We start from the raw sequence: 20,353 nt of genomic DNA, 5'->3' as shown, positions 1-20,353 counted from the left end.
AAGTTGATAAAGAAGAGGTGTGGTGTGTGTTTGTGGACCTGCTCTGGTCAGCATTCTTGCCGTCGCGCTCTGTATCAGCTTAAGCGAGCGAAGTGATCTTGCAGATAGTCCAATATATAGGGAGTTGCAATAGTCCAGTCTTGAGGTCACAAGAGCCTGTGTCACTTGCTTCAAGTCCGACATCTCTAAAAAAGGACGGAGTTGACGGACTAGTATTAATTGAGAGAAAGCACTTCTGGATACTGTTGCAATTTGAGGTTCAAGGGACAGAGCGGAATCTAAGATAATACCCAAACTCCGAACTTGGGATTTCAGAGGGAGTGGGACCCCGTCTAAGGTAAGTAGGTTTTTGATTTCATGGGACGGTTTTTGTCCAATTAACAGAACCTCCGTCTTTTCTGGATTAAGTTTTAGTTTATTCCTATTAGTCCAGTTTTGTATGGCAACCAGGCATTGGTTTAAGGGACGAACCGCCTCTACGGCATCTGGAGGGAAAGAGTAGTAGAGTTGGGTGTCATCTGCGTATTGATGGTAGTGTATTCCGAATTCACGGATAATCCTTCCTAGGGGCTCCATATAAATATTGAATAACATTGGGGATAATACGGAGCCTTGGGGGACACCGTATCGTACTGGCCAAACCTTGGATGAGAAATTTTCAAGGACAACTCTTTGTAGTCTGCCCTCCAAAAAGGAGCGGAGCCATTGTAGTACCGTTCCTCGGCATCCCATACTAAAGAGGCGGTCTAGGAGAATGGTATGATCGATAGTGTCGAATGCGGCTGACAGATCTAACAAAATTAAATAAGTTAGATTTCCTCTATCCAATTCAAGTCGTAGATCATCTACCAGTGCTGTTAGCACTGTTTCGGTCCCATGTTTTGGCCGAAAACCTGATTGGAAGGAGTCATAACAATCATTAGTATCTATAAATGTTTGCAGTTGTGTGGCTACAGCTCGTTCAATAACTTTACTGATAAAAGATAAGTTAGATACTGGACGGAAATTGGTAAGAAGTGTGGGGTCAAGGGAAGGCTTCTTCAATAATGGAACTACAATTGCTTCTTTCAATGTCTGGGGAACATGGCCTTGTTGAAGTGAGGCATTGATTATCACACAGAGCCAATTCGCAAGTTCAGCTTTTGATGTTTTTATAAGCCATGAAGGGCAGACATCAAGTGAGCAATTTGTCGGGCTCATTCTAGTGAGAAGTTGGGGAATATCAACCGGTGAGATAGGTTGAAAGTTCATAAATTGGGATGGAAGAACAGTTTCAGATGGAGTGTCATTGGATTCTGCCAATTTAGCTACATCAATTTCTGATGGAATATCATTATGTTCTGCCATTTTAATAGAGTCCAAGGTGGAGCGAATCTGATCTACCTTAGTTTCAAAGAATGTAGCAAACTCCTGGCAACGGGATTGAGAGTGGACTATATCAGAAACCGGCTGTTTAGGATGGAGGAGGCTGTTAACTATCTGAAAAAGTTGTTTTGGTTGATTTCTGGCTGAATTGATTGCAGTTGAATAGTATGCTTTTTGGGCAGCGTGTCTGGCCAAAGTATAGGTTTTCACAAATTCCTGGGTTTGAGCTCGGTCGGATGGACTCCTAGTTTTTTGCCATCGGCGTTCTAACTTTCGATAGGTACGCTTCATTTCTAGCAATTCTTTGGAGAACCAGGGGACTGATTTAGATCTTGTAATTTTTAACGGGCGAAGGGGAGCCATTGAATCCATAATTTCAGTCATGATGTTGTTCCAAGAGGAGATCAAAGTGTCGATTGGAGTTCCAGTAAGGGGGCATGAATATTCCTTAAACTTTGATGCGAATAGGTCGGGATCTAACAATCTCTTAGGGCGATATAATTTAGTTGAAGTTCTAGTTTTGGGGGGTACAGGTGACACAAGAAGGTTAAAGCTAATTAAATAATGGTCAGACCATGGGGTAGAGGTTATATTCTCTATTCGGAAATCAGAAGTACCTGTTTCTGGTAGGAAGACAAGATCTAAGATATGGCCTGCAATATGTGTTGGGGTTGAAATTAACTGTTGCAACCCCAATGTAGACATTGAGGATAGAAAGTCAAGAGCGTTACTTGAGGCAGAGGATTCTATGTGAATATTGAAGTCTCCCAAAATTAAGAGTTTAGGAGAATCCAATAGTAAACCTGCAATTAGATTGGATAAATCAAACAAGAAGCGGCTTGGTGAATTGGGAGGATGATAAATCACAAGAATCACAATGTGATTATGATGACCAAGTTTCAGACAAAGAGCTTCAAAACCAGGGGAAGGCTGGAGGAAAATTCTAGATAAGGGAATAGATTTACGGTATATAAGCGCTACTTCACCACCACGGTAATCCAACCTAGGTTGGTGGTAGACAGCGTAATCAGGCAGGCATATACCAACTAAGTTGGCTCCACCTAAGTTGTTAAGCCAGGTTTCTGTTATGCAGACAATATCAGCCTGTTCATCTAGGATAAGATCATAGATTATTGAAGTCTTATTATTGACTGATCTGGCATTAAAGAGTAATATTGAGTAATCAATGTGTGTCTTTTTTTCTGGAGTAAGTTGTCCCTTTTGTTGATTAACTCGAGTAGGGGTTACTAGGCAACGTGAAACAATGATATCTTTAGAAGATTTGGCGATGTTTAGTCTTTTGTATTTCCCTTTGCCTAGCAGTGTTTTAAATTGTTTTTAAGATATGTGTTTTAAATTGTATATTTGTTTTAATGTTTTTGATTGCTGTAAACCGCCCAGAGAGCTTCGGCTATGGGGCGGTATACAAGTGCAATAAATAAATAAATAAAAATACATAAATATATATAGGGAGTGGTACTGAAGGGACTACAGAGGTAAAAGTTTTTCATATTTGTTGACAAATTTTTGTCAAAATGTGGACAGATTCAGTCTCAGTAACCTGTAACAGTTCTATTGGTATGCCGTCTATTCCTGATGATTTGTTTCTTCCAAGTATTTTAAGAGCAGCTTCCACCTTGCATTCTAATATTTCTGGTTTGTCATCATACGGTTCCTCCATGAATGAACTGTCATCCTTGCATCTCTTTTATAGAGTTCTTTAAGGTATTGCTTCCATTTTCCTTTATTTTATCTTGGTCAGTCAGTGTGTTCCGCTGTTGATTATCAACATCCCTACTCTTGGTTTTAATTTCCCTTTCATTTCTCTAATATTTTGGAATAGGGTTCTCGTTCTACCTTTTTTATTATCCTCTTCTATTTTTATACATTAGTTGTTGTAATAGTTCTCTTTGTCCCTACATACTTGTGGCTGTATTATTGCATTTTGGGTTCTGACCATGTTTCTGTCTGCTTTTGCCTTTGCTTTCCTTCTTTCTTTAACCATTTTAAGAGTTTTGTGCATTATCCATTGAGGTATTTCTCTCTTTTTAGCTAGAGGTGTGACCTTTGGCCAGTCGACTGCCTCTCAGCCTCAGAGGAAGGCAGTGGTAAACCCCCTCTTAATACCGCTTACCATGAAAATCCTATTCATAGGGTCGCCATAAATCGGAATTGACTTGAAGGCAGTCCATTTCCATTGTCTTTTTACATTCTTCCCTGATAATATCTCCTGCTTCAATCCACGGTTCTTCTGGTTCTTTATCAACTAAATTTAAAGCCTCAGATATGTTCCTTGTTTGCTCATTATATTCTTCTGGGATATTATTTAAATTGTATTTTGGCGTTATGATTGTTTTGTTCTTCTTCTTTAGCTTTACTCTGATTTTCGATATGACCAGTTCATGGTCTGTACCACAGTCTGCTCCTGGTCTTGTTTTTGCAGAAAGCATGGAACTTCTCCATCTTCTGTTGCCAATTATATAATCAATTTGATTCCTATATTGACCATCTGGTGATGTCGATGTGTGCAGTCTTCTTTTTGGTTGCCCAAAAAATGTGTTTGCTAGCAACAGATTATTGGCTTCACAGAATTCAATAAGTCTTTCACTTGCATCATTTCTATCTCCTAAACCCCATTTCTCCACAATTCCTAGTCCTTCTCTGCTCCTTACTTTTTCATTTCAGTCCCACATGATTATCAACACATCTTGTTTGGGTGTGTGATCAATTTCTTCCTGTACTTCTGCATAAAATGGAGAGATTTGGAGAAAATTAGAGATCTCTTCTTCTGCCTTTCCCGTTGGAATATAGATTTAGATAATGGTTATGTTAATAGATTTCTCGTTGAGTCTCATCAATATCACTCGCTCATACCTAGCGTTATAGCTCCTAATTGCTTTTGCTACATCATTTCTCACTATTAAAGCAACCCGGTTCTTCTTAATTTATCATTTCCTACATAAAATATTTTGTAGTTGCCTGAATGAAAATGTACCATTCCCATCCATTTTAATTCACTCACACTAAGTATTGTAATGTTGATACTTTCCATTTCTTGTTTGACAATTTCTAACTTTCCCTGGTTTATGCTTCTCACATTCCGTGTTCCTATTGTGTACATTGTACAACTCCGGACTCTCCTTTAGAATCTGTATGAATCAACCTCTGGGCTTCCTTTCAGATTTGACCCAGTTGCATCATTAGTCACAGCGTTACTCGTGCCTTGTTCTTCCCCAGTTGCTTGGTGAGTGCCTTCTGACCTGGGGTCTCATCTTCCAGCACTATCTCGTGTTGCATATTGTATAGTCTGTTCATAGGGTTTTCATGGTAAGAGGTACTCAGAGGTGGTTTACCATTGCCTTGCTCTGAGTTGGGATGCATCTTAGTCTGGTGTCTCAGCTTTGACCATTCTGCCTTGGGTGCCCCTGCTAAGAGTCTAGCCTCTTGGTCTAGACTCCTGACAGCATTGCTCTCACCTTCTTCAACACACTCAAACCCTCTCGCCACATTTAAGAATTAGGGATCTTAAAATAGTTGAACTGCATCAAACCCTGGAGTGCAAATATCCTAGAGCTTTGTATGATTGTGGTGGCCTGTTCCATGTGGCCAAGATGCCTTGCAGATACCAGCGTAACTAGGATGGGTCTCTTTTCAGCTTCCATGACAATATTTAATTGTCTATATACTTGCAAGGACTAATTTTGCTGGAAAAGATAACAGATTTTCTTTATTTTTGTCAGAATGCGGTATTTGGCTTTTGAATGGCTAGAGTGTGGCCTGATGTCACATTTGTGTGTACTGCTGCAGTTGCTAATTGAGTTGCTATGTGGCAAGGCTGGATTCTTTCACAATTTCCACAGTGACAACCCACCCCAAAATCTGTTCATTTACTTCAAATAAGAGTATATTGAGTTGCAGTCTAAATCTGCCTTAGTTGCACTTCACACGAAAATGAGTTGAAGTCAGAGGCTTCTCTTCTTTTTTCATTCCAGTGGTCATCGTGTATTGCTGTTTTCCCAAATGACACACATGCTAGATATTCTGCAGGACTATATGGATTACAGAGGTAAATGCCCTTGGTTCTTGATATAGCTGGTTTTATTGTGTCTGGTCCTATTGTTGGTTGCAAAAGGGTACTGTACAGCTGATTCTGTATACAGTGAAGGGCCCCAAAGACTTGTGGTCTATGAATACCCTCCAAGACTGAATTTTGAACCTTGGCTTCAGTCCAGAATCTGTTTTCAGTGCCTTCAGTAACAAATGAGAGTTTGTCTGAACATGTTTCCTTCCTGTCCAAACTTCTGTCCGAGTATTTTCCTTCCCATGGAATAGCCTTTCACATACATTTGGGATTACAAGGTATACAATACCCAGGGACATCTGAGGCCCGCTGTAATGAATTTACTAGGCACTTCCAGGATAATAATAATAATAATAATAATAAAATTTAATTTTTGTGTCGCCTATCTGGCCGAAGTCACTCTAGGCGACGTACAAACTAAAATTCATTAAAATACAATACAATGCAGATAAAATACAATGAAGTCATTAATCACAGCAGCATGAGATCAGTTAGGGCAATCAATAGATAATAAGTATCCCAAAAAAGTTAGCCCTCCCCGGAAATCCTAAAGGCCTGTCCAGAGAGCCAAGTTTTTAAGGCCCGGCGGAATGTATCCAGGGAAGGGGCATGGCGAAGATCGAATGGGAGGGAGTTCCAGAGAGTGGGGGCCACCACTGAAAATGCCCTCTCTCTAGTCCCTACCAACCTAGCTGTTTTCGTTGGTGGGACTGAGAGAAGGCCCTGTGTGGCTGATCTAGTTGGGCGGCTTAATTTGTGGTACTGGAGGCGCTCCTTCAGGTAAACTGGGCCGAGACCGTATAGGGATTTAAAGGTTAATACCAACACCTTGAATTGGGCCCAGAAAACAACTGGAAGCCAATGTAGGTGAAATAATACTGGCGTGATGTGATCATGGTGGCGGCTGTTTGTAAGCAACCGAGCCGCCACATTCTGCACCAGTTGTAGTTTCCGGACCGTTTTCAAGGGTAACCCCACGTAGAGCACATTGCAGTAGTCTAATCGAGAGGTGACCAGGGCGTGTACCACCAGTGGGAGCTGATGAATAGGGAGGTAGGGTTGCAGCCTCCGTATGAGATGTAATTGGTACCAAGCTGCCCGGCACACTGCCGAAATCTGAGCCTCCATGGACAGCCTGGAATCAAGAACCACCCCGAGGCTGCGGACCTGATCTTTCAGGGGTAAACTTACCCCATTAAACTGTAGGTCAACAGCACCCAACCTCCCCCTGTCACCCACAAGTAGCACCTCGGTCTTATCAGGATTAAGCTTCAATCTGTTCCTTCCCATCCACCAGGACTTAGACTCCAGTGTTATAGCAGGTGAATCAAGCGGGGTATCCAGAGCACAGCCTTGTCCCGATTTCTTGGATGAGTTTCAGTTGGTGCAGCTTGAGGACGTTGACAAGGTGCTTGGACAGGTTCGTGCAACCACTTCTGTGCTGGATCCTTGCCCTTCTTGGCTAATAAAAGCTAGCAGGGATGGAACAGCCGGCTGGGCCAGGGAGGTGATTAATACCTCTCTGTGAGAGGGGGTGGTCCCTGGAGGGCCTGACAGAGGCGGTAGTGAGACCACTCCTGAAGAAACCCTCCCTGGACCCAGAAAATCTTAATAACTATAGGCCAAGTAGCAAATGTTCCATTCCTGGGCAAGGTCCTGGAACGAGTGGTTGCAGGCCAGCTCCAGACACTGTTGGATGAGACCGATTATCTGGATCCATTTCAGTTGGGTTTCAGGCCTGGTTTTGGCACGGAAACAGCCTTGGTCGCCCTGTATGATGACCTTTGTCGGGAGAGAGACAGGAGGAGTGTGACTCTGTTGATTCTCCTTGATCTCTCAGCAGCTTTCGATACCATCGACCATGGTATCCTTCTGGGGAGACTGGCTGCGTTGGGAGTGGGAGGGACTGCGTGGCGATGGTTCCCTCCTACTTGGCTGGTCGGCTCCAGAAGGTGGTGCTTGGGGAACATTGCTCGGCACCCTGGACTCTCCAATATGGGGCTCCGCAGGGTTCAGTTCTGTCCCCCATGCTGTTCAACATCTACATGAAACCGTTGGGTGCAGTCATCCAGAGCTTTGGAGTGCGTTGCCATCAGTATGCTGATGACACGCAGCTCTATTTCTCCTTTTTATCTTCTTCAGGTGAGGCTGTCAATGTGCTGAACCAGTGCCTGGCTGCGACAATGGACTGGGTGAGGGCTAATAAACTGAGGCTCAATCCAGACAAGACTGAGATGCTGCTAGTGGGTGGTTCTTCTGACCAGATGGTGGATGTCCAACCTGTTCTGGATGGGGTTGCACTCCCCCTGAAGGAGCAGGTTCGTAGCTTGGGGGTTCTCCTAGAACCATCTCTGTCACTTGAGGCTCAGGTAGCCTCGATGGCACAGAGTGCCTTCTACCAACTTTGGTTGGTGGCCCAACTACGTCCCTATCTGGACAGGGATAACCTGGCTTCAGTTGTCCATGCTCTGGTAACCTCCAGATTAGATTACTGCAATGTACTCTACGTGAGGATGCCTTTGAAAACGGTTCAGAAACTGCAGCTTGTGCAAAATGCAGCGGCCAGATTGGTAACAGGGGCCAGACGGTCCGAACATATAAAACCGATTCTGGCCCGCTTGCATTGGCTGCCTGTATGTTTCCGAGCTCAATTCAGGGTGCTGGTTTTGACCTATAAAGCCTTACACAGCTTGGGACCACAATAGCTGATGGAACACCTCTCCCGATACGAACCCACCCGTACACTACGTTCAAGATCAAAGGCCCTCCTCCGGGTGCCTACTCCAAGGGAAGCTCGGAGGGTGGCAACAAGGGATAGGGCCTTCTCAGTAGTGGCCCCCAAATTATGGAATGATTTTACTGACGAGGTGCGCCTGGCACCAGCACTGTTATCTTTTTGGCGCCAGGTCAAGACTTTCCTCTTCTTCCAGGCATTTTAGCATGTGTTTTAAATTATTTTAATATTGTTTTGAATTTTAAAATTGTGTTTTAAATTGTTTTTAAAATATGTTTTTAAATTGTGTATTTGTTTTAATGTTTTTAATTGCTGTAAACCGCCCAGAGAGCTTCGGCTATGGGGTGGTATGCAAGTGCAGTCAATCAATCAATATGTTTGTTGCTTTCAAAACTGTCTTATATATATATAAATATATAAATCAATTAATCATATAGCTCAGTAAGCAATGCCAGTGTTCTTGGAAGATTGGATGTTCCATCCTGAGATATATATACTGGCATTGCTTACTGAGCTATATGATTAATTGATTTAGTTTAGATTAAGTTGCATCTAAATTTTGTACAATTTTTTATGCTGCTGCACAAATAAAAACAGCGTGGGTAGCTTGTTCATTTTGTTTCCTGACCAGATGACCAGCTGGTCTAGAGCATATACAAGCAAGCCAGCTCCCAGAGAGCAAGCAAACAGTGAGTTAACAGGAAGAGCTAATAGGAGTTTGGCGGGGAGGTCCCTAAAAACGTTGTTTTTGTAGAGCATGTCATAGACCAGTGGGACTTGCCTGTAAACCTTCAAGGAGGCCATTCCGATACAAGTACGAAGATAGAGAAAAAGGTAAGAGAGACTGTGGATGGAAAGGACACTCCAGCGGTGGTGACCTGCAAGGTGTGTGCAATGTTTGTTGCCTGAAAACAACATGACATACACATGTAACAAGTGCAAGATGGTTGCACTGTTGGAAGAAAAAGTGAGAAGCCTGGAGCAGCGAGTGGCCACACTCAAGAGTATATGAGAAGGCGATGAGTTCTTAGACCGATCACTGGAACAACGGAACAACAACAGCAAAGAGAAGTACAAGAGGTGGAAGAACAACAGCAGATTGAAGCAGGAGAAGAAAATGTTGAGGAGAGGAACAATAAAGTGGAGGAAACTCCATGGAAAAGAATGACAGTTTGGAGCAGAAGAGTCAGAAGACATTCTGCATGGAACTATAGAACCACTTTCAGGTACTTGAGGATGACTAGAGGACACTCTGCTAAGGAAGAATTACAGGAGACCCACGGGACAGCAAGTGAGAGGCTGAAACTCAGTCAAGCAGAGACAATGAAACCATACCCTGCAACAAGAAGAAAAGTAGAGGAGTGGAAGACTCCCTACTGTGTGGAGTTGAAACCCAGGTATGCGGAGAACACCAGTGGACTTGCCAGGTATGCTGCCTCCCTGAAGGATGGATCGTAGATGTGACTGAAGGGTTGCCAACAATCATAAAGCCCACTGACAGATATCTCTTGTTTCTCATCCATGAGGGAACAAATGATACTGCCAAGTGGAGCTACAACCACGTCAGACTTTGAAGCTCTGGGAAGGAACCTCAAGGGCTTTGAGGCCCAGATAGTTTTCTCATCCATCTTTCCAGTACTTAGAAGAGGAGTAGAAAGGGAAAGAAAAATACTCCAGATGGCTGAAAAACTCTCAACCACGGTTGATTATCTTTCAGAAATCATGGAGGATGGGTGAAGTGCCAGGAGGAGGGCTAATGTTGTCCCTATCTTCAAAAAGGAGGAACCTGGGAACTACAGACTAGTCAGTCTGACATCAATCCCTGGAAAAATTCTGGAGCAGGTTATAAAGCGGTCAGTCTGTAAGCACCTTGAAAACAATGCAATGATTACTAGAAGCCAACATCGTAAAGTCAATTACTAAAATCCTGCCATATTAATCTTATCTCATTTTTTGATCGGGTAACTTACCTGGTAGACTGTGGGAATGCTGTGAACATAATATATCTCAACTTCAGCAAAGCTTTTGACAAAGTGGGAGAGAGCCTTTTCAATTGTGGCTCCCAGACTTTGGAATTCCCTGCCCCAAGAAGCCTGCTTTGCTCCCTCCCTGATGGTCTTCCAGAAACCTGTAAAAACTATTTTATTCCGGAGAGCCTTTGGTTGGGACTGACAGGTCAGCCTGACACTGTTTAAAGTTTTTTTATCTTTTAAGTTCATTTATTCTCACTCTCTTATATGTGTATGCACATATATACATGCATGTATGTTTGTATGTGTATGCATAATGCATTTTATGTATTTTAATTGTAATTTATGCATTTTAATTTACTGTAATGTTTGTGTTTTTATTGTGTGTTTTATTATATATGTGTGCTATTTTATTGTAGCCGCCCTGAGTGCCCTATTGTACGGTAGAAGGGCGGGATAGAAATATTTTAAATACGTAAATAAATAAGTGCTTCGTGATATTCTGATTAGTGAGCTAGCTAAATGTGGGTTGGAAACAACTATCAAGTGGATCCACAGTTGGTTACAGAATCGTATTCAAAGAGTGCTTATCAGTGGTTCCTTTTCACATGGGGGGAGGTAACGAGCGGAGTACTGCAGGGCTCTTCCAACATTTTCATTAATGACTTGGATGAGGAGATGCAGGGAATGCTTATCAAATTTGTAGATGATACAAAATTGGGAAGGATAGCCAATACCTTGGAAGACAGAAACAAAATTGAAAGGGATCTTGATAGGCTGGACCATTGGGCTGAAAACAACCGAATGAAATTTAATAGAGGTAAGTGCAAAGTTCTACATCTAGGAAAAAGAAACCAAATGCACAATTATAAGATGGGACATATTTGGCTCAGTGTCCAGTTCTAGACACCACCTTTAAGAAGGATGCAGACAAACTGAAACAGGTTCCAAGGAGGACAGTAAGGATGATCAAGAGACTGGAAACAAAGCCCTGTGAAGAGAGACTGAAGGAAATGGGCATGTTTAGCCTTGAGAAAAGACTGAGGGGAGATATAACAGCCCTCTTCAAGTATTTGAAAGTTTGGAACGCAGAGGAGGGGCAGGATCTCTTATCGATTATCCTAGAGTGCAGGACACAGAATAAAAAAAAAGTAAAGGTGTCCCCGCACTTATAGTGCGAGTCGTTTCTGACTCTTAGGGTGACGTCTTGCGACGTTTACTAGACAGACCGTATATATGGGGTGGGATTGCCAGTTCCGTCCCTGGCCTTTCTTTACCCCCCCAGCGTATGCCGGGTACTCATTTTACCGACCACGGATGGATGGAAGGCTGAGTGGACCTCGATCCCTTTTACCGGAGATTCAACTTCCTCCTTCTGTTGGAATCGAACTCCGGCCGTGAGCAGAGCTTTGGCTGCGTTACTGCTGCTTACCACTCTGCTCCGCGGAGGGTCCGGACACAGAATAATGGGCTCAGATTATAGGAAATCAGATTTTGGCTGAACATCAGGAAAAGCTTCCTAACTATCAGCGATACTGCAATAGAACCAATTACCTTGGGAGGTGATGCACTCTCCAACACAGGAGGCATTCAAGAGGCAGTTGGACAGCCACCTGTTGCATACGCTTTTAAGTTGGATTCCTGCATTGAGCAGGAGGTGGGACCTGATGGCCTTAGAGGCCCTTAACAGTTCTACTATTCTATGATTCTATGAATGCCTTTTACCAGCTTCAGCTGGTGCAACAATCATGGCCATTCCTGAACTGGGAGAACTTGACCACAGTAGCCAAGGCATCAGTGACTTCAAGACTGGATTACTGCAATGTACCCTATATGAGGCTTTCCTTGTGGAAACTACAGCACGATTGCTGACAGGACTGAGGCCCTGTCAGCATATTATACTCCTGGCTGCCAGTTTACCAGGCCAAATTCAAAGTGTTAGTGTATAATAGAGATGTGCTTGAATTCTGCAAAATTCAAATTTGACACCGGGTTTCCTGTTTATTTGCTTTTTTTGTCCTGGCAGACCGGGTTTTTCCCTAGCGGTTTACTGTGCTGAAGCAGATTTTTTTTAAAAAAAAAATGCCTCAAAAATATTGATATTAATATTGACATTTTCCTCAATATCAATATTTTGAGGAAAATATATTTTTTAAAAATTAAGAAAAATGATTTAAAAAAATATTGATATTAATAACAATGTTTTTGCAGGGAAAAAACCAAGTTGATATTTATTGCAAATAGCAAACATTGATCCCTTACGAAGAGGTAATGGAAAGAAGTTTGATGGAACAAAAATCAAACTGGCACCAAAATGTGGATCCCATCCATATAGTATATAACGTCCCTAACAGCGTGGGAACAATTTACTTGAAGGATTGCCTTTCCCCATATATGCCCACTTCAATTTGCAGAACTAGCACTTTTGTAAGCATGCTATAATGCTCATTCTACACTTGTAAGGAATCCGTCTTTCAGTGTGGCAGCACCTACACTCTGAAACTCCCTGCCCACTGATATTAATCAGGCACCTTCACTGCACTATTTTGGCATCCGCTAAATACTTTTTTTAGGCAAGATACATACTCAGATATGTGCAGCTGACATGTATTTTAATATGTAATTTTATTTTATAATGTGTATTTTTAACTGCTGGTTTTATTTATATTTTGAAATGTTTAGGTCAGTATTTTTTATTTCTGGTTTTTATTGATGATTTTAATATATATATTTTGAAAACCACTTAGAGGTTTTTATGATTAAGCAATATATAAATATGTTAAATAAAATAAAAAAATAACTTCCAGACTGGATTGTTGCAGCATACTATACATGAGGCTCCCCCTGGAGACAACTCAGAACCTTCAGTCAGTCCAAAATGCAGCAGACAGATTACTGACTGGGCTTCTTCTTAGAACTCACAAAATCCCTGTTTTAAAACAGCAGCATGGTTTGCTGGTTCATTTCTGGCCCAGTTAAGTGCTTAAAGCCCTAAATGACTTAGGCCTAGGGGTGGGATCTGAAGCCGCTGCAACTTGTCTGCTGATCTGCCACCCCCTACCATCACAGAGACGAAGGAGGCAGGAGAGGAGGGCTCCCCGGGCTGAGCCATAGAGCAGAGGCCTCGGCAACAGCCTCTCCAGCCAGGCCAGACCATGGAGGAGGAAGAGGAGACGGCACACCACAGGGGAAGGAGACGCCACACCACACTGCAGGTTGTAGTGGGCTAATACCCACTTAATTACAACCTCCTGCATTTGGAATTAAGCGGTTATTCACCCACCCTAGCCTGCAGCCTCTCTCTTTCCCCACAGTGTGGCATCTCCTCTCCCTGTGCCTCCTCTGCGGTCTGGCCCTGCTTAGGGAGGCTGTTGCTGAAGCCTCTGCTCTGTCATTCAGCCCGGGAAGCCCTCCTTTCCTGCCTTCTTCTCTGTGGTGGCGGGTTGTGTGTGATGGGGTGACTGGTGGCAAATCCGCAGCAGCTGCAAATCCCATCCCTACTTAGGCCCCAAATACTTGAAAGATTGCCTCCTTCCCTACAGACCCTCTCAGGGTTAAGATCAGGAGGGAGAGCCCTCTTGGTAGTTCTACCACCTCCAATGTTTGGGGGCAGCGATCCGGAAGAAGGCTTTCTTTGTGGCAGCCCCTACATTGTGGGGGTCCTTTCCACAGAGTTGCGTCTGACAGCTTCATTCTGTAGTTTTCATTATGTGCTGAAACTGCACCTCTTTATCCTGGCTTTTGACAACTGAGATATATATTTTAGGATATACCCTGTTATTTTTATTTTAATCCGTTTTAAACATTAAATGTTCCCAGGGCTCATGGCCACAAGCACTGAGGTAGGATATAGCTTTCATTTGTCTCCTTTTGGATATAAATCAGTTTTAATGTTTCTAATTTCTGTGGCTTCTGTACGAAGACATGTTTTGCCTGTAGCAAAAATAGAATTAAACCACACTACTTAAAATGAAGGCCAGATATAATGTACTATATATTTTGGAAAGTTATTTGTCCTCTGCATTTGGGCATCTCTTAAGATATTGTAACCAAATTCAAAGAACAGGTTTTCATCTAAGTTTGGATAAAATTGGATGCCATTTTGAACCAAGATGGTAGAAAGAATCTTTCAAAACTGCACTGATTTTTTTGAATTCCTGAGCAACTCCAGGTACAAGGGTGCAATTAGTGTTTATTTGACAAAGATTACTTTTGAGCCCCCTTTTGGAAAGAGTGCATGGCTTGGCTCTGGTGCAAACCAAGCTGTTGTAGAAGCTCCTTAGTACATGATAGTTACTGGAATGGCCAACATCCTTGCCTATTTAGCTTTTGCTGCATATTCTCCCATGCCACCCCCTGCTCCTTGGTTCAAACTCCAAGCAGCAAATATCGTTTAAGAACTCCAGGTCAGGTATGTTCACCCCGTTCACCCTGACATAACTTCATGGTTCCTGGTGTAACTATTGAAACTAAGTTGTGTGTTGGGAAAATAAGTAGAAATATTAATAGAATAGTGTAATGTAATATGGCATAATTAGGAAGGTAAAAGTAAGGGGGAGTAAATGGGGGAAATGACCGTGGAAAAAGACATTTGAGATGTGGATTGCATTGGGAAAAGCTGTGCAGCTCAGTGGACAATACAAGAGAAAGATTCCAGAAGGTGGCAAGCACAGGCTACGATTTATATTATATTTATTTAACTTGTATACCACTTTATATGTCAGGAACTCTCAAAGTAGTTTACATTTCAACAACAATCAATATAAATTCCACATTCAGTACAGCTGCTGCTGCTAATAATAATCCTCATTTAAGTAACATAGTTGAGCAATAAATCTCAACTCAAGCAACGTACGTAAGTAAAACAAAAATAAAAGCAAATGATACACAAAGCAAAAATACAACAAAATATAGCAACAGAATATAACAGAATTACAATATATATCTAAAAACGCACATGACTATTACAAAAAAGCATTCTCACATCTAATAATGCAAGTCAGAAATAACTGACTTCCCATTTAATTCTCTCTTTTTTTAACTGAAAAGGTTACAGCTACGAGCGCCTGGATGGATCCATACGAGGTGAAGAGAGGCACCTTGCCGTTAAGAACTTTGGTCAGCAGCCCATTTTTGTCTTCCTCCTGAGCACCAGGGCAGGTGAGGCAAAGGTTATGGGAAGACAGGGAAGCTGAGGTTAGCTGCTCCCCAGTCTGTGAATGTCCCTTTAATGTCTTCACAGATGTTAAATAAAGATGCACACAAGAGTCCTTGAGCTGCGAGTGCAACTTCACTTATACAAATAGCCTGCAGGTCAAGCAGAAAATTTATATAAACGAAAGTCCAACTGTATTAACGGGAAATACTTGCAGAGTATGTACATGCACAGAGAGCCAGTGTGGTGTAGTGGTTAAGGTGTTGGCCTATGACCTGGAAGACCAGGGTTTGAATCCCCACACAGCCCTGGCACTCACTGGGTGACCTTGGGCCAGTCACTGCCTCTCAGCCTCAGAGGAAGGCAATGGGAAACCCCCTCTGAATACCGCTTACCACGAAAACCCTATTCAAAGGGTCCCCATCAGTCAGAATCGACTTGAAGGCAGGCCAGGCATGTACATGCACACACCTATGCCCAGTAGATAAAGATTAATCAGGAATCCTGATCACCCATAATTTGGCAAGTAGTTGTTCTATACTAGGTGTTCTACTGCCACTTTGAAAACTAGCAGTGGGCAAATCTTAGTCTTCTCAGCTGATCTGTTATTGACCCTGCCCCAGTCTTTTCGCCCTGCTTGAGGTCTCCACCTCTTGTATCCATAGGCTGGAATGCCAAAACATTTCTCAGTTGCCTGCTCTTCCAGAAAGCAAGACACCAAGTCCAACACCCACCACACACTTCTGTTCTCAGAGCCCGTCTTCAAAGCATCTGTTGGTTCCTTTCTACTCGCGTGCGTAGTCTCTCGGGCTCAAAGCAAGTGATGCAGCTCAACAAAAACTAGGAAGATGAAATACAGTACAATTTTTTTAAAAAAAATTACTTAAATTTGAATGTCTTGCCTGAATACAACAAAACAGTAACCAGTATCTAAAAAAGGAGGAGAGAAGAAGGGAAGGGGGGAGAATAGGGGTAAACCCTCTCAAACATTGGGTAACCATACCTTAGGAAAATTCAGTAAACCAGCAGCCTAACATCAGAGTCCAGTAACTTCCATATAGAATAACTGCTTCAAATAACTGTCACATCTGAATCGTACCCGTCCAAAAGACTGCTTGTGCCCCGTTAGGTTTAAACAGACATTTATCACTATTAGAAAATTGCAGAAGCGGCCACCATGTGCCCTCAGAAGTATTTTTTAGTGGAAGCCGTCTGTCCAGGCGGCTTTGGTGCGTTAGGCACTCCATAAGAACAAATTGCCATAGAGGCGAGGTCAAGCGCCAGTGTTGGGCTATAACTAATTTGGCAGCTGCTAACAGAGGAAAGATTAAGTCTTTATGTAGTAAACCCTGCATTTCCTGCGATGTGATATATAATAAAGCCATCTCTGGGTTTGGGGGCACAATGTGACCCACTATGGCTGTGACTTCCTGGAATACCCTAGTTCAGAACCCTGCCACAACAGGGTACATCCACCACATGTGGAAGTATGTGCCCCATTCACGACAGCCGTGCCAGCAATCAGGTGCTATGTTCAGATTAATTTGACGTAGTTTTAAAGGAGTGCAGTACCACCTGACTACCACTTTCAATGAGGATTCTTTCACCCGTGCTGAAATAGTGCGAAAAGGTGGTCTTCTCCACTGACTATTCCAACTATTTGTATCTGTTTCCTTGCCTATTTCAGCTTCCCACTGCAACTTTAAACCTGAAGTCATCCCAAAGCAAACTGACAATAGACCCTTATATATCAGAGAAATCATCCCTTTCAGGTTATTACTAAAACTTGCACACAGTTCTTCATAAAATGTTAACTGTTGAGGAGGCTTATTTATGGGATGAATGTACTTAGCAAAAGATCAAACTTGTGTTACCTGGAGGCAAGAAGGCTTTATTTCCCCAAGCTTGAGCTGCATTTGGTCTTCTGTAATAGGGCAACAATTCGCAAACAAATCTAGTATTCTGTCAAGACCCTTTGATTCCCATTGTTTATATTGATTAAATTTGGTCAGGTCTTGAAAACTGGGGTGCTCCAAAAATGGGAGTAGAGGTGAGTCTATAGAAGTTAATATAGCATTGCCCATCTTTTCCAAATCAAAATAGTGGCCTTAAGATAAGGGTTCGCAAGTTGTTGTAGCTTGAGTGAACTCAATTTACTGAAGGGTATGGCTCTAACAGATGTTTGCAATCAGGGTGCTTCCATTCTCACCCAATCCACTTCATAGTTACCCCTGATAATCTGCAGTAATTGTTTCAGATTACAAGCCTCATAATATAGTTGTAATTGAGGGACGCCCAAGCCACTCTTTGCTTGCAATTTATACAGAAGAGTTTTGTTTATCCTCGAGCATTTCCCAAAATTAATGAAGCCATTTATTAATTGTTGCCAACTAGCAATCTCTTTTGGCGTTAATATAATTGGGAGCATTTGAAATAAAAACAAAAATCAGGGCAGCATAGCCATTTTTATTGCTGCTACCCTTCCCAACCAAGTGAGGTTAACCTTAGCCCACTTGTACAAGTCCTGTTTAACATCTTTGACCAGGGGCCCAAAGTTCTGTTTTTTAAGCTGTTTCGGGTCTTTCAGGAAGAGCTACTTCCAAATATTAAATACTACCAGGCTGGAGTAGAAGTCCATTATCGTGGGCCAACTTTTGTTGCAGTTCCAATGGAGAAGCAAGACAGAGCACTGAAGATTTCTGATAGTTGACCTCCAGCCCTGACACAACCTGAAAGTTGCAAAGAATGTTTTTCAGTTCTGGTATTGCTCTAGCAGGATTTTTAAGAAATAACAGAACATCATCAGCAAACATGGTTAATGGTATGTGACTCACCTCCTATTTTAATGTCCTCTATAAATGGACCCTGCCTTATTTTATTTGCTAATGATTCCATAGATGAATAAATAAAAGTGGAGATAAAGGACATCCCGACGAGTTCCCTTAGCAAAGGAAAAGAAGGTGAGTCCATATGATTAACTATTAAGCCATAGCAGAGACATCAGAATAGAATTGGTAAATAACATCCATATACCTCACCCCAAAGTTCATTTGTTGCAATACTCCATATAGGTGTCAAAAGTTTTGTAAATGTCCAGTGAAACTAAAGCAATCTGGTCTTTTTTATGTCTACTATGCTGCATCACATTCAAGGCCCATCGAATAGAGTCTGCTATCTGTCATTTGGGTACAAACCCCTGTTGATCTTTTTCCACGTATCGCCCCACCACCCTACTCAATCTGTGGGTCAATATAGCCGATAGAAGTTACCTTGATTGATCAGGGTGATGGGGCGATATGATGTCAGGTGAGTGGGGTCCCGACCCGGTTTGCAGATTGTAATAAGTCTTAATGTTTTCCATGAAGATGGCATTGAACCTCCATCCATAATCTCATTAAATAAAGAAGCCAAAATAGGTGCTAAACTGTCCTGGATCACCTTATAACCCCCCCCCCAAAAAAAACCCGATCCAAAACAGGAGTTTTGCCATTTTTTAGCTTTTTAATGGCAGCCAATACTTCTTCAATAGATATATCTTGATCCATCAGATCTACACAGTCCTGCAATGAAGTTTTCAAGTGCAAGCTGCCCAGAAACTCTGCAAGACTTGGTGGGCCAGAGGCATTAGAACTATATAATTGAGCGTAAAACTCCTCAAATGCTTTGTTGATAGCCTGAGTTGAGTAACAATGGGCTTCTCGAGAGTCTTTAATCTGAGTTACACAGTTGCATTCTCTTTTCTTCTGCAAAGCTTGTGCCAGCATCCTGGATTTTTTATTACCAAATTCGTGGTACATGCCATTGGTATAAATCATCGCAGCAGTAACCCGATCGACATCCACAGCTTCCAACTCACTGTGTTTATGTAGCAGCTGTCGAAGAATTTTCAAGCTACCATGTTGCTTATGTGTGTTCTCCAAAGCTTCTAATTCAGACAATAAAAGCTGCCAAGCCGCTAATTCAATCATTATCTGTTTATTGATCTCTCTGAGGTCCCCCTCTTTTATCCTTTTGCGCTTGATGGTCTTCTCTAGAATCACGCTTACAGGAGCAAGCTTTCCCCTTCTTAATGGACCACTCATTACCAACATCATCATTGTCTGAATCTACCTCAGAATCCTTTAAGTCTGCAAGTATCTCTATACAGAGGTTTGTAAACAATTTCTTAGCTTCAGCGTTTGTGGAAGCTGCTCGGACTTTATCTTTGTGGTGCACTATTAGCTTGAAACCCCGTCTATAAGGCACTTCAGCTTGTTGCAGGGCTCCAGTTACTGGTTTGAAGTTGTGCCTGCGCTTTAATGTTTCTAGGCTTAAATCTTGGTAAACCTGAATTTCTGCAGCTCCACATGTCCTGTTCAGAGTGGGTCCCACAAGACTGAGACGCTGGTGCAATTAAATCTTGTTTTATTAAAGTAATGGATACATCAAAGCAGTGCGCTTCATAGAAACCCCTAAACTATCTCACTAGAATTCCCTAACTGCACTCTAGACATGCTCTGCAACGTGTGAAGAAAGTTGACTCAGCAGCTTGAATGAACCCGAGGGCAGCAGTCTTAAGTAGGGAATGTTTTAGATCGTAATCTCTGACTCCTTCGTAAGTCCGGCCTCTGTCCTGGCCATTTCTCACAGCGTTGAGAGCGAGGTGAAGGGGGGCGTGCTTCCCCCGCCTCATCAGAGAGAACCGGCTCCATAGCAACGGGCTCGAGGTCAGGGGGCAGGGAAGCGTTTGAAGTATCCCGAGCGCTGCTTAGTAGAGGGGGAGTCAAAGCGCGCTCCGACACATTGTCCAACTGGCATGTCTGAGGGCGGCGCGCTCTCCCCTGCAGAGACAGCACCGTCCGTGGGAATTGGCCCGAGCTCAGCCTCGCTCCCCCTCCCAAGGTCTTGCAGAGACTCAACAACTCCTGGATCCTCCGTGTCTTCTGACAACTGAGAAACCTGAAACTCATGTCTTCCTCCTCCCTGGCCCCCTTGAGAGAGCTGAGGCTCAACACCACACCATAAAGTATGAAAATTGTGCAGCACTTTGTAGATTGTCTCTTTAACAC

General features: G+C 42.6%; 1 protein-coding gene across 1 annotated transcript in view; it reads left to right on the top strand.

Annotated features, from left to right (window-relative positions):
- Positions 1–20,353, top strand: part of CHD1L (chromodomain helicase DNA binding protein 1 like) — a 71,126-nt gene that overhangs the window by 29,809 nt on the left and 20,964 nt on the right. The window contains exons 11-12 of the mRNA XM_061638789.1: positions 5,358–5,431; positions 15,200–15,310. Coding sequence (XP_061494773.1) covers positions 5,358–5,431; positions 15,200–15,310 — 185 coding nt within the window. The remainder of the gene's footprint in view (positions 1–5,357; positions 5,432–15,199; positions 15,311–20,353) is intronic.

Source organism: Rhineura floridana, chromosome 1 (genome assembly GCF_030035675.1).
Source record: "Rhineura floridana isolate rRhiFlo1 chromosome 1, rRhiFlo1.hap2, whole genome shotgun sequence".
In the NCBI taxonomy this organism is placed as follows: domain Eukaryota; kingdom Metazoa; phylum Chordata; class Lepidosauria; order Squamata; family Rhineuridae; genus Rhineura; species Rhineura floridana.
The sequence above is the reverse complement of the archived record's forward strand: the minus strand, read 5'-3'. Positions and strand labels throughout refer to the sequence as shown.